This window comes from Clinocottus analis, unplaced genomic scaffold (genome assembly GCF_023055335.1).
Source record: "Clinocottus analis isolate CAN_PGR_092001 unplaced genomic scaffold, fCliAna1.0.p SCAF_14, whole genome shotgun sequence".
Taxonomy (NCBI): Eukaryota; Metazoa; Chordata; class Actinopteri; order Perciformes; family Cottidae; genus Clinocottus; species Clinocottus analis.
In genome coordinates, this window is record NW_027175865.1 from 13,405,460 (window position 1) to 13,420,720 (window position 15,261).

A 15,261-nucleotide genomic window follows, 5' to 3' on the forward strand; every position below is an offset into this window, starting at 1 on the left:
TATATATATATATATATATATATATTCCTTGTTCTCTTGACACAAAAAGGGTGAATGAATGAATAAATAAATAACAAAAAATATTTAGACTTAGAATCCTTAAGGTCTTCGCCTTCAAATATAACAAAAGCAACCTATCAATCGAACCTGGGTGCTAATCAAGAAAACATCTGAACGAGAGAAATCTGTTCTCGTGGTAGCAGTGCTTCCTTTCATCTGATGTTTCGAGGGTAACATGCTGTTGTCAAAATCTGTCAAAAAGGGGTCTACACATTCAAAGTAGATAGTTAAAGTTGAAGCGGAGATCTGCCAGGTTGTCTTTTGCGGGGGAGGGGCATCATTGGTAAAAAGTAATCGTAATCATTTTTTAACAAATTGTACTGATGGGAGTAGATTATTACAGATGTGTAGGATGAGGACTATATTTTTTATTTATTTTTTCTGTATTAAAAAAAAAAAAAAAACAGCCTACCCCAGCTTCAAGTCCGTTGCTCACCTTTAATCCAAAAAATAAAATAAAATAAACAAAACTATTATTGCAATTATTGTTTTTTCTGGCCATGGATGAATTAGAAGCCCATTACCAACCAGTCAAGGTTCAAAACTACAAAAAATGTATGGCTGTAATATATTGATAGGCTCTTCGGCGTTGTCTGAACACCATAAAACACATTAAGAAGGCAACCCAAGATGGTGGTGGTTGCCCATGGAGGCCGGTTGACCATGAAACCTGAGCTACAAGTCAGAAGTTAAATAGAGAGGCGGAGGGCTCACCGGCAGACTGGATGGCCGGCCCTGCATGCTGTCTTCTTGACTGCTCTTGTTGGAAGCCATGGGCTGGTTGGAAGGAGGAGCGCTGGATTGGGAGCTAAAGGAATCCTGGGAGAGTTCCTGATTACGGGGACAAGAAGTAGAAGAAGAAGAACAATGGCTTTTAAAACATGGAAAACAGATTCCCCTTCCCAAGTCGAGAGTCTTTACTGCTCATTGGCTCTTTGCAAAGCTAAGCAGTAACACAGATCTTCACTGGGCTGGTTAAACGTGTCGTGCCATGAGAAACTGTTTGAATACCTCCAGACATCATTGCTTACTTTACAGCTATTTGCTTGAATAGCTTACTTATGGCTTCATCTTCATTTTATCTTTGTGTTTTACCACCAACAACCTAAAATAAACAGCAAAGCTCCTTTCCTGTATAATCCTCCTGTTCTTACTGCTCAGTTAACAAGCATTTCTAGATATTCAAATCATTTTTGGACCAGTTACGTTATGGACAACTACGTGCATAATGAGTTTAACTGTCTGTTACGCGATAAAGTCAAACATAAAGAAAAAGGCATGATGAAACAAGGAGAGACGGGAATGTGTTTACTGTGAATCAGCCACAGGCCGTTTGTGGTTTGCATAGACATTGTAGCGGCGACACAGATGCATCTTACGGTGCTGATCAAGTGCAGCAAACATAAAGAGCATGTGTCAGCTCAGGAAACCTCCTGCTGCAAACAGTAATGGAAACACAGATGTGCCCCGACATCCCATTAAAGCTACAGTGCAAAAACAGAGTTCAGTGTGGTGTCGTTACCTGTGGAGGAGGCGGGAACCTCTGATATGGTGACTGCTGCTGCTGTTGTGGTGGTTGCTGCAGTGGAGGTGTCTGGGAGTAAGGTGTCGGCTGACCCTGCTGGCCGTGACCTGGAGGTTGCTGGGCTTGAGGAGATGGACCTCCTGGTTGTTGCTGCTGCTGTTGTTGCTGTTGTTGCTGCTGCTGCTGCTGTTGTTGTTGTTGATGCTGCTGCTGCTGTTGTTGTTGTTGTTGTTGTTGTTGTTGATGCTGCTGCTGCTGTTGTTGTTGTTGTTGTTGCTGTTGTGGAGGTCCTTGCTGCGGTTGCGGTTGCTGCTGCGGAGTTTGCTGCTGTGGCGTCTGCCCCGGCCCAGAGGGTTGTTGATAGCCAGGCTGGCCCTGGGGGCCCTGCTGACTTTGGGGACCCGGCCCCTGCTGCTGTTGAGGCTGCTGCTGGGGAGGGGCGTAGGGAGGCTGTCCTGGCTGAGACTGTGGGGGCTGGCTATATGGGGGCTGACCCGGAGAAGGACCGTGTGGACCTTGGGATTGTTGGTACGGAGGTCCAGGCTGCCCGTGTTGGCCAGAAGGCTGCGCGGGGTGGCCTTGTTGGGGGTAGGGAGCTCCAGAGCTGCCCTGGGGTTGACCAGAGTATGGAGGCTGCTGCTGCTGCTGCTGGCCAGGGTGAGGGGGGGCGCCGTGCTGACCGTAGTAGCCTTGGCTCTGCTGACTGTAGCCACCAGGCCCCTGTTGTCCATAAGCTGAAATCTAGAGGTGAAAACAGAAAGATTGGTCAAGATCAAAACTAGATCCCCTTAAAAAAAAAAAAAGGGGGAGAACGGATATGCGAGTATATAGAACCCACAACAGTTGAAATCCTTCGAAACAAACACCTTTCTTTTACTTGGATTTGACCAGAGGTTTACTATCCTGAGCCTCTCTGTGGAATACCAATCACTACCTGAATTTAGTCGGTACACTGACATGATCCTTTTTAACTATATACAAATATACATAAAAATAATAACCCAATATCTTCAGTAACCTCTTTTATTTTCTTTTATCTTTCATTCTCAACGGAGTAATCAGAGCACTTCTTCAACTGAGGGATTAAAAGCGAGAGACAACTGTTCGGTCTGTAAGACGCCAGTGTGTTCCTCGCTATACAACCTGATTAGTCAAAGTGTTGGAATTCAGGTGTCTATTGCTTCAAATTTACGCTGTGAAAATAAAAATTGAGTTTTGACTTCATCTCCTTGAACTTCAATATAAGGCTTTTCATATTCTACCCGATCCTGTGAGCGGAAAGCCTTTCAATGCAGCGATTTTGTTTCATTAGCCTCAAGGAGCATGGAAGGAGAAAGCACTGACCTTGTGAGGAAACACAGTAATACATTTTTTTTTAAACGAGGGGGGGGGAAAGCCACGTGTTTCTTTTTTTTTGTGGGGGTTGTTCTTAGCTACTCAAGAATTCAAAGAAAATATGAGACAGGGAAGACTTGCCACACATTTAAAACAACGTGAAGTGGCCGTGTTGTATCCGCCTGACAAAAGGAGGGAAAGCCGTTTTCTTCTCTGCAGGGCACTTATCGAGTCCACGGTCAGACACCAGGCAGGCCAGTATGAGATAATCACACCACACAATGGGCACAAGACCACAGACAGCGAACGAGGAAGAAAAGGCTTCACTCTACGGGATTCCCTGCATGCATTTGTCTGTTAAGACGCACTGCCTGGCGGAGGAGAGTTCAAGGGTCTTATTCATAGCTAAGTGTAAGTACCGATGGCAAACTATGTTTGCCGTTTTCAATTTGACGACGCTGTCAGAAAGCGCTGCCCACTGTGCCCGTACACACAAGTTTTACTTTTGAGCGAGAAAACAAGCCCGGCGGTGAGAAATTGATGGCCCGCTTTCTTCGAGGCGGTTCCTCCAAGAGATTTTTCCTTCAGTTTATTTTTGGTTCCAGGTGGAAAAGAAGTAACATCGTTCTTTTTTTTTTGTTTGGCTTTTGATCATGTTTATGGAATCTTTAGAAATCCTACGAATACTGATACTCCATCTAAAAATACAAAGGGGTCTACTTTTTTCAGGCAACTAGTGTGGCGCTGTACTCCGTAAAAGAGCCTCAGCTTCGCTGATTTTAAATTGAAGATGAAATCATGGCTGAAATCAACACAATCACATACCCATCCCACGTAACCGCAAACACTTGATGCGTCTTAATGTTGTGAAATGTTGTTGCGGTGTCTGAATGTTGCCGCTGTTTGACGAATATGTACTGTCTTGTTATTATGTGTTTTTTTACAAACATTTTCTGATGTGTTTCAGAGATTTCTCTGCTTCTTACTCAGGGACTGCAGATGTAAATTAGCTCATAGTCTGGTGCGGCTAAGAAGCTGTTCACTGTCCATATGAAATTAAGAAATAACATAAATATATAAATAAAATAAATCTATGGCGCTCTACCGTCTCTCGACTAGAGAGACCACGAAGGATTAGTGATTCAAGCTGGATATACCCGTATTTGCTTTCTCGTGGATAGTTAAGATGTGAAGATTCACACTGCTTTCATACCTGTCTGCTAAATACTAAACTACAGCATTTTATAAAAGGTGTAAAAAGGGAAAATAATTCTGGACAGAAGCTGGTTAGCAGTTTCCCCCGTTTCCATGCTATGCTACGTCTATGCTATGTGAAGCTAACCGTCTTGTAGCTCCAAATTCTTTGACAGATAACAGAACAATTACAGCCGTGTATAATAAGCGCATTTTCCAAAATGTAAAACTAAAGCTTTCACTACAGCTACATCTATCAGCTCATCCTCGACCTAAAGGCATAATGAGCCTTTAAAAAAATAAACAATATTAATCAGAATACACCCCAACATATCCTTATCTCGACTACTGTACTCTTTTCTGGCTTTAGACCCATGCAAACTTCCCCGTGCACAACTTTCTCCGGCAAAACACTCTTCAGCATCAACTAACAGGAATATAAAAATACTTATTAACTTGCGGGCCGGACTTCAAGTCATGCGTCATGACTAAGTACCGACATGACTAAGGCCCTGTTAAATGTCCTCTCCTGAGGCCTTCTTTTTATTATTTATAATCTACGGGTTTCACCTGATTTAGACTTTTTACTAACAGAAATAGGTCTTGAGTCTCGTGATGCAAGCCCATATTTTTTTCAGCTCACCCAGCTGCACCATGTTGGTTTCTTTTTAAAACGTTGCCACCCTAACAGTACTTTTTTATTGAAGGGGTTGAACAAATCATAATTTCACTTTTTACATTACATTTCATTTAGCTGACCCCTCATGATGTTTATTGGTCAGATAGATTTGACTTGATCTCTTAAGCTTGGCCAAGATGTCTCTGGTCCAAGATATAACCCTGGTCACACGCTGCAACTTTCATTTTACTCCCTTTTACTGCAATTATAAATGTCTTAAATATTGATTCTTTGTATCTTAGAAACGGTTTTCTTTAATATGTTGGCGTTCTTAATGATAAAATTTGAGGAGTCGCTCTAGAACGGAGCCTTTCATAAATTAAATTTTCAATTTTTTTTTCTTAAAATCTACTTACTCTAATGTTACCTGCACAAGCTTAAAAATGAGGAAATTAACTGACAGATCTTTTCAATAAATGTCAGCAAAATTCAAAGATTTAGCCAAAGGAAGAACTCCTTATCTAAACAATGACGTGGTAAATAGCATTCAAAAGTTCATCCCGTTTATCTCATAGACCGGCTATAAGCTGTGATTTAATAAGTTCCACCACACAGAAATGTCGTCCATCACAGGACGTATTTGGCCTTTTAAAATCAATCTGTAGCTTCAAAGAGAAAGTTGTGCGAGGTGACAATGATAACGCGAGGACGGTCGTGTAGATGTATCATTACTGACCTGCTGTCCGTACTGCATGCCGCCCATAGCGCCAGGTGTTCGGTTCTGCATCCCCATAGGATACCTCTGAGGGCCCGGGGGTCCGTAGCCCTGTCCTGGGTAAGAGCCTCCCTGCTGGGGTCCGGGCCCTGCGGGAGCCCCTTGCTGCTGTTGCTGCTGCTGCTGCTGCTGTTGTTGCTGCTGCTGCTGCGAGTAGGGGTTGGGCCCTCCTCCGTATGACTGCCCGCGCATTTTTCCGACCTGGTCCATTGGGCTTGGAGGCTGGAGGACACAGACAGACAGAATTTTGCAATATTTCAGTGAACTGAAACACTGGATGGATGAACTGGCTCTAAAACCGTACGAATAGGGGCTTAAGAGGTAATTACTGATTTTGGGGTTGACTGTTATAGCGCGAGTCTATTGCTGCGCAGTCACACAACAAGCTATAAAAAAAAAACCCTCTGTAATGATGTAACAGAAACTGTTCAGACTCCAGTGATGTGACAGGAAAACATGAGAAAGACATTGTCATTTTTGGAAGCTTTAGTTTTCAGCGGTGGATTTTCTTGAAAAGGCATTACTCAGCAATGAAGACAAATGAAGCATCATTTCGTAAACCAGTCACAGTATAATCACGTGGATATGGAACAAAAAAAGTAGAAGGGGGAGGTAAAAAAAAACAAAAAAAAAAAACAGTTGTGGATTTACTTTACTAGAAAAGGGAAAAAAATTGGCTATGAATGAATGAATGAGCCCACTATATCCGCCAGGAGCGTTTCCCTGCCCAGGAGATCATTGTGCCAGTGGGTGGATACTGTTACAGCGGAGACGTCGGGGAGGGTTTCTATGAAAATAAGCTTAAGGAAGTGGAAGTGTCTGCGGTGACTGGAGCTGGCCCACCCCTCAGCTGGAGCCATGTCAGGATGGAGGCCGGGGTGGTGGTGGTGGTGGGGGCTGACCTTGGCCCGGCTTGGACCCAGGGAGATCCACACGGCAATGTTACTGGGCCAGACTGACTTTCTGGCTGGAGAGCCGTGGAGGGAAACGGATAGCAGAGCGAGAGCCGGGCGGGTTCATAATGAGGTAGCCTCGCCTGTCAACAGCTGTAGCCAAGGTCATTAAATGTCTAATGCTGTGCGTGTGTGTGTGTGTGTACGTAAGAGATGAGCCTGGTGGAATCCCCCCCCACCAAACACAACAACCCTCCAGTGTACTAAAAAAAATAAACACAATGAAAAGAGTTGGAACTATAATGTACTGGTCAACCGCTAGAAAAATAAATGGATAAAAAAATTAAAGAGCCAAGGCTGGGAGTGGGTGTCTCCTTGGATGGCACAATGTGATGCCATCGACTCATCACACCGCTGGCAGCCTGTGTGTTTTCATCAAAACCCACCGCAGCGGCGTCTGAAAGTATGCGCCACAATGGGGTCTTTGAAGCAGCAACACCTCCTGGCCTGCTGACCTCGGGCAGCAGACACAGAGCTTTCATTACTTCCCACGGTTATTAATCTGTGTGTGCGCGTGTGTGTGTGTGTGTTTTCTTCCCCCCCACCCGCCATCCCCCGCCACCCCCCAAAAAAAGTCTTTTCCTTGGTTAAGGGAGACAACCACCACGGCTATTTATAGCCAGCGAGACGGAGAGGGCAGTCTGCCGAAAATGTAACAGGTCCCAGCTGCACTGCTGTTTGAACCTGGGCCAGGCCTTGCTCTTCCTGGGCTTTAATAAAGCAGCAGGCTTTGGCACTCTATGAATGACAGTGCTGCAATGAGAAAGAAGAGGTCAGGTGGGGGTGGCTCAGCAGGAGAGTGTTGTGTGCGTGTGTGTGAGAAAATATGTATATGTGTGTGTTGGAGGGAGACTGTAAGTGTTGAGGGAGAGGTGGGGGGGGGGAAATCAACAGGCTGTCAAGGCGGTCAACCGGCATTATCCAAGATAACATATTCCACTCCAGGTTTTCCCTCTAGCCTCCCCGAGGCCACACGCTCCTGAGTTCCTCCAGGTTCAGGAGAGTGTATATGCGTGTGTGCGTTATGTTGTGTGTGTGTGTGGAGGAAAAGCGAGAGGTGGGGGGGGTTACTACGTTCCCTAGGGTAATTACCAACCGCACCGTGGGGGGGGAGAGGTAACAGGCCCCGGTGGGCACTCTCCTGTGACCTCTAATGCACTTTTAACCCGAGACTGCAACTAAGGACATCATCCCTGCCGCCGCCCCCTCCCCCCACCTGACATCTTGCCTTCATGCGTGTCCACACAGCACACATCTCAACCTAAAAGATGACTGGCGAAGTAGACACCACCACGCTGCTGGTTTCCAATCCATTTCAGGTGTATTTGTCCAACTATGGCAAAAACAATAAAAACTTCTCACTGGATAGCGATACGCTGTAGCTCTTTCCTAATGAGCTGCTTAAGCAGTTAGACAGAGCCTCTTGTGTCATCCGCAAAGTGTGCAATTGAGGTCTGAATCACCCGCTTACATCCTCCAATCCACACGAAAAATGACTAATGTGCTAACAAACTCCAGCACGACAACACTAAAAAAAAGGTAGAAATCTATTCCTCATTTAAACAAAAAATCTCCCACCTATGACCGAGCCATGAAACAATCAACCTTTTTTTCTCACCAATTTCAGTCGATACTTAGCCAGCGTTGAGGATATTGCTTCACCAGCCTGTGTACCCGCTTTTCCATTAAGGAAACCATTTGAGGGGGTCTAGAAACTACTCTTTTCCCAATAGCCGAGCACATATGTGTTACACGTTAAAATAGTTTTAAAGTTTGTGGTCTGCAGCCCAGTCTAAAACCCGGGAATCCAAGATGTTAAACCTGCACTTGAGGTCTTGTTTTTCTTTTTTCACTCCTTGACCTTATTCCATCATGTTAACACATCCGTGTGCTGCAGGCTGGGATATAGCTGTGGCAGGTCTACCGCTCGGGCCTTCATTGATCTGTTTACCAACATTTTCCTCCCATTGCTTACTTTGTTCACATCTGACACACCATTACACATCCACCGAGATCCCAGAGAGCTTTGGCTACCGGGTTTGTGCGTGTGCGTTTCTGCGTGTGGGGGGGTTGTTAACCATACCAAACAACCTCGAGCATCTTGTGTATCGAAGTCAGAAGGCTCTGTGAGAGAAGTGAAGTGAAGGCCTTGGACGTCTGAATATATTCCCCCATGTTGTTGTCCAACCACTGTAACGATTATGAAAGTAGTACTTTTTATAAATATTGCAGGTACAGGGTTGAACAAAAGTGACATCCAAGTGGTATTTTTGACGTCGCTTTCTGTTTCAAACAAACATATTTAGTTTGAGGTGATTACATATTTGAAGAAGAGCAATCTACTCATTTATATATTGTTAGCATCAATGGCTACCGATGGCTAACTTCATTGTCGGCAGCAAGAAAGCAAAATAAGAAACCTAAATTTAACTAGAAACCGTGATCTCCAAATCTATAATAAAAAGGGAGAGTAATCAATCGTTTGTATTAATAACTCTGCAGGTTTGTTACTTACTGATCTTATTTGTCTTGGTCAATAAAAAAACTGATACTATCACTCTCCCTCTTCTCCTTGGTACAGCTAACGTTGCCGTAAAGTATTTAGTGGAGTGTGTTGTTCAATTTAACTTAATTAATAATACAATTAAAACTTGTCTGATGTAGCTTTCGTGTAACTCATTTCACTTGTTTTCCCCAACAAAAAAAAACAGAAAAACAAATCATGTCGACATCTCAACATACACATGCATGGAGTCACAGTCCAAGGCATGCAACACGTTGTGCTGACGTAGGCCCAACATGGGACTTTGTTTGCTCAATAGTTGGTGAATCTCGCTAAATTAGATTTTTTGGAGAAAGTCCAGTCAATCTGATAAATAAAACAAAAAGAAATTCAGCACGTTATAACTTTTTTAAAAAAGGGGAAAAAATCTTTTGCTTCTGAAAACCGTCTCAGGTGAAAGGCTGATTAGATCAAAGGTTCAGTCACTTTACAAAACATCCACCACTGTGTTTGGAGCCAACATCCTCTCCGTCTACGCTTATGAAAAATTTTAGCAAATTATGAATAAAAAAATCGTGACCATTTTAAAATAAGAAACAGATTTCAGCAAAGATTAGAATTTTTTATTTATTTATTTTTCACTAAAAAGGCCAAGTTGTTCCCGGCATGTTGACTCGTTCACAGCTTAAACAGATTTTTTCAAAAAACTTTGCAGAGACAGCAGCGTCATCCCAGATATGCACACTGGTTGGCAACTCACCTCACTGCACTCGCTCTCTCCCTCTCTCTTTTTCTGCTCTGTCATCTAATCAATTTCTGGAGGAAACTCTTCCCCTCCCCTTTTTTTTTTCCTCCCTGTCTCCATAAAAATAAATAAATAACCACAATTAGCACATGGCTAATCTGCATAGAGGAAAGCCAGAGCACTCTTGGCAGAAGAGGTTGAACTGAGTATATTGTGTCATGACTGGGCTGCTGGTGGATATTGCAACTATTCAAAACTGCGTTTGTGTGTGTGCGCATGAGTGTGACATGGGGATAGGGATTTGTAAAGAGGCTGGGAAGGGTATGGGGGGCGGGGGGGGTGTCTGGAGCAGTGCCTGAGAGCAGAACTAGAGTATACGGGGCCGAGCGGAGCAGATGGACTGGGGGGACGGACGATAAACAACTGCTGCTAATTTAATCCGCCACACGGCCACATGGCCTCGGCTCAGCGCACACACCATTGTTCTGCGTTAAAGCCCTTTGACACGCAACACACCCGCGCTAACACACGCCGACCTCGCATGGTGGCAGAGTCGCACACATCACATGTAAGAGAGGGACAGGATGTGCTACACTTAACCGCCAGTGTCAACTCAAGGGGTGAGATACGGACAAGCGGCGGTGTTCCTCGGGCCACTTCCTCCGCCGACGTTTTGCCAGCTTTGTGAAGAGTCCTGCTCACAAGTATGCAGGTCTTCAAGACTTAAAATGTAGAGTAACCTTAAACCTAATGTAGCGGGAGGTGATCTTCAGAGAATAACAGCAGTATTCACCTTCTTCATCTGGTGAGATCGAAAAAGTTAGAAACTTTAAGACGGGAAATGGCTGACTAAATTCTCTCTAACATGTTATATTTTTGCTTTAAAAACAACTTTAATCGAATTGAAATTGCTAATTTTCTGTTGGTCAATGGTGCTCTTAACTTTAAACAGAAAACTTTGTCTTTTTTTATTGCCAGGGGTTCCTGTATGGCTGTTAGGTGTAAACAGAATTTTAAAATCAAATCATCATTTCAACATTAAAACAGTATTGTTTTGATACCAGACCTCAGGTATTATAGCAGCACGAGTATTGATTTGTTACCAGCACTTAAGGGAACTGTGAGCAAAAAGTATTGACTGCCACCTGTGAATTTTACACTTCAGCTATGACCGGCCGTCTTTACCAACTTCGTCATAACTAAATGATCAATTCCTATTACTTTAGCAATTAATTGTGTTCATACTGCACATGGTGTGAGCATTTCCCTTCTTCATGAATAACTACCACATCAAAATGCATCGAGCAAAACACACAGCGGAGTCCCAGCAGGTACTCTTACTCTCGGCAGCGTTAAAACAATCCATAGACTACTTGATAAAATGTGCTTTTGAAGAAAGCTCAAGTATCAGGTAGAAGTGGACAACTGGTTTATCTGGGGAAAGATATGTACTAGATCCGGGCACGCGTAAACATGAAGCCAAGACGCTATGGGGTGGGGGATGAGGGGGGGGGGGGGCACAGCTATATTCTCAATTAAGCAATTAATCTGCCTTCCCACTTCATCAGTCGGAGAAGCTGCAACTCTTAGCCGACCGCTGCATGACTCTGGATAAAAAAGCAAGAAGGGGGGCATCCTTCGCCTGCTGGTGCCGTCATCCACACCGAGCAGAGGAAGCAGCACCCTACTCACCCAGATGTTCGCCCAGCTGTTCCGAAGAATTCAAAAGATGTTCAGGGAGGAGCGAGAGATGGCAACTCGCACACTTGGATGACAAAATCGTCTTTCACATCTCTTGAGATGAGGGGGGGGGGAAACTGAGACTCACCGAGGTTAACAACAACAACAACAAAAGACAATTTTAAAATAAAATAAAAACTCTACTCTGCATCTGCACGATTTAAAGATGGAAAACAATGCTGCTGAAATGGTACTTTGCATTTTTTTAGCATCTTGTTCCCAACAACAAGCAACCATAAAGGTGGTTGTTACACGTACGAGAGATGCTCCCCAGATCTGGTTAGATTAAGTTGATGGCAGAGGAATTGTAGAAAACCTTTAAGGACAAGTGGATTCTTTTTATAGCTTTCCCTCTTTCACTGACACTCCAGCAATCATCCAAGCAGAAACAGATACCAACGTGTACAAAAAGAAACGTTTGATTCAGTTGAAAAGCAGTGTAGTTTGACAAAAGAATATATAAACTGGAGCAAACTCAATCCTCTGAGGAATATTGAGAGATACTGGGAAAGTTCCCCCTTGAAAAAAAAAAAAAAACGACCTCTTTAACCAACTACCGTTTCCAAGGTGAGGAATGAACTTTCATGCTCACGCCGTGTACAAATTTGACCCGTGCCAGGGGACCAAATGTCAGAATATCTTGACCTCTGCCGTTTTTAGATTTTGACCGTTCTCTCTCTCCCTATGTTTGTTGTTAGCTCCCTCTGCTATGCAGCCTGATGTAGGGCACACACACACACACACACACACACACACACACACACACACACACACACACACACACACACACACACACACACACACACACACACACACACACACACACACACACACACACTTGGATGAGTCGTAATGGATACCTGATCCACTTAACAGAGTCAGTATTGGCCCAATATCAGTTTCAGTGAATCCCAATGTTGCCCGAAAAATAAACACAAAAAACTAAGAAACAGCTATCTTGTATTGTGCATGCAGTAACGCAACATTGCAAGATAGAAATAAATACCTACGAATTGTATTTTAGATCAATATGTGAATTTTAGTTTAAAACTACGACAAAAAAACAAACCCGATTTGATTCGTACCCGTTTGACGGTGGAGATTAGCACGAGTGATTGTTTACTGATGAACAACAACACAGCTGGAAGGTGTTAACTGGATTCCAGGAGTGTACTGACAAGCCCAGTGTGTTTTGTGAAGAAGAAAAAAACTCCCGTTGGGTAAATCAGAGCAACTTGCCTGAGACCGTCCAGTTATTGCCCGATATAAAGAAGAGGAAGGAAAAAAGAGGGCTGTCTGCTGCTGCCTGGCCTGTCAGTGTGATGTTCAGGTTGGCGATACAAGAGAGTGAACATCCGCCCTGGCTGCCGGCTGTCAACCTGTCAGGCCAAACTTATATTTCCAGGTGACAGTGGCTGATTCCCAGGAGTGAGACGAGGCAAAAGGAGTATTTAGACTGGGAGCTCAGGTATGGGCTGAGAGCAGGGCCAGTGGATGCGGGCACACATTGTGGTTTGTGGGAAGCGGCAGAAGACAAACCAGATGTCCCTCGTAGCGGAATAATGGTAAACTCAAGAGTGACGTATAATCACCTGCGGACTTGAAGGGTTTATCTTCTCCACCGTTTGTTAAGAAGGCGATAAATGTCCACAATTGAGCGAGAAATAATCACCATTTTAGAGGCTGGAAAACCTTTTTGTAGGAGAACTCGGGCTGGGTGTTGATCCTTTACATTTTTGGTAGCAATAGTAAAATCAAAAATGTTGCCCATTTGAGACTACTGTTCGGCAGAACATATTTCATGTGTAAGTATTTAGATTTTCTGATAAAATGAGAAGAAAAACTCAGCTATAACATTAAAACATGAATGAATGACCGGTTTCTGTATTTGACTTCCTCTTTTCATCGTAAGTCGCGTACCAAATCCTCAACTCAACTGTATACTGAATATCCATTTCCACTGTAATGCTCCACAGCTAATTGTTGACACGCATTACCTTCGCAAAGAGTGTTTACAGTTACGGTCGGGTGCCATCCCATAATAAACAGCACCATGGCTTACTAAAGGCCACAACGTTAGTGCAGTGCCGCTCAGGTTACACGAGCGCTCTGACGGGGCGGTGGGGGCACCGTTTACGGGGGAAAGAAGCGGCCTCTGCTCGGCGATAAGCCACTTGATGTGTTAGCGGGCAGCGACTCCTCCGTCGGCGCCGGAGGCCATACGCCGATCCGTTACATCACGTTGCCGAGGCTCAGTTCGCGCCGTCGGAAAAGGATGCTTATTCAGGCTGACCATTGGCACCCTGGACGACCCATTACGATAAGTGTGTCACTCACTACTATGCCAAAAATACCCTGGCTGCTGAATGAGGCGAAGCCACTTAAGGACCTGGCTGGGTCACTGCCTGCCTCATGGTCAGAGTCAAAACTCTCACACTGACGTCAGACACACTGCTGTGCTCTGCACACACACACACACACACACACACACGCACGCACACACACACACACACACGCACGCACGCACACACACACACACAGAGGAAAACATGCTTGGTCATAATCTGAATCACAGACGAGTCATTTAAATGGAATATTAAATGTGCGCATGGCGGCGGAGCAGTCTTTTGATTTCCAACATGTTTCAGGCTTTGAGCGGCAGATCGTTGAGTTTGGTTATTTTTAATTGCACTCTTTCCTCAGGTTGAGATGAGGACCACGTCGCCTTTACTACCGTCACACTTTTAAGTATCTGGACGAGAGTCCGAAGTGAGCGTCAAACAGCCGGCGAATACTGTTCAAATGTGTCTTTGGTGCATAAAATACTGCCACACAAGCCTTAAACAATGGCACTAAACGGCCTTTTTGCTGTAGCTTTCTTTTGTTTTTAACCATTTGTCGACCAAATCAAAACCACACATTGGTATCAATCAGGCCGCCCACCTGCTACACCGCAGCACAGAGAGAGGTGGCGTTTATACTTGTGTAAACAGTGGCCTAATTCTATGAAAAATGAGCATTAATTATTTAGGCCAGTTAAAAATAAGCACTGGCATGTATACTTTTAGCTAAAGAGCTGAAAAGTTCATTTTGGACTGAACATTTTCCAACTAGTTCTTTTAGGTGAAGTCAACTAATCATTATCAACTTTGTTTTTTCAAAGTCTGGGAAAATTGTTTTAAAAACAAGTTTGATCTAATAAAGAGCCCAAAATTAAATAAGGGTCACAATTAAGGATTATAGTCCTTATTGATGAACCTTTTATTTTCTTGGTTGGTTGTTTGGTCAATAACCTATTATAGTGTAGTAAAAAGTCAAAATGTCTTGTTTGACCATTGGCATCTTGGGGGACATTTTTCCTTAAATTAAAAAAATATCATTATATATTGATTTTCTGTTGATTGAACAAGTCTCGAGCCGCATCATCGATTCATCCTTCTATCAATTTGTCAATTCATAGATCGACTCGTGAGTTTTAAAATATTCTCCAAAACTAAAATGGACACATTCCAATGATTTAGTATCATTGAAGATCAATAAAAAACGGAAAATATTCAATTTTGAGGAGCTGAAACCAGAGCTTTGTCTATGCAAAAAAACACATAGGCAAAGCAGACAGCAAGGCCCTCTAAGCTGTGACTAGAGGGCACAACCCACAACAACATACCTCATAATTGAGGTAAAACTCCATCATAAAAGACAAAAAGAGAAAAGCAACTGTTCATCTTGTGTGTGTGCACGCATATATATATATATATATATATATATATATGCCCCACAGAGAGCAAAGGTGAGAGCTGTATGGGAGCTGG

The 15,261-nt window shown here is 43.7% G+C and overlaps 1 protein-coding gene across 2 annotated transcripts in view; it reads right to left on the minus strand.

The window, feature by feature from the left end:
- arid1ab (AT-rich interactive domain 1Ab) overlaps window positions 1-15,261 on the minus strand; it is a 50,920-nt gene that overhangs the window by 26,708 nt on the left and 8,951 nt on the right. For both annotated transcript variants that reach the window (XM_068575190.1, XM_068575189.1), the window contains exons 2-4: window positions 5,470-5,730; window positions 1,583-2,326; window positions 775-891 (exon numbers count right to left, since the gene is read on the minus strand). In XM_068575190.1, coding sequence (XP_068431291.1) covers window positions 775-891; window positions 1,583-2,326; window positions 5,470-5,718 — 1,110 coding nt within the window. In that variant the 5' untranslated portion in view covers window positions 5,719-5,730. The remainder of the gene's footprint in view (window positions 1-774; window positions 892-1,582; window positions 2,327-5,469; window positions 5,731-15,261) is intronic.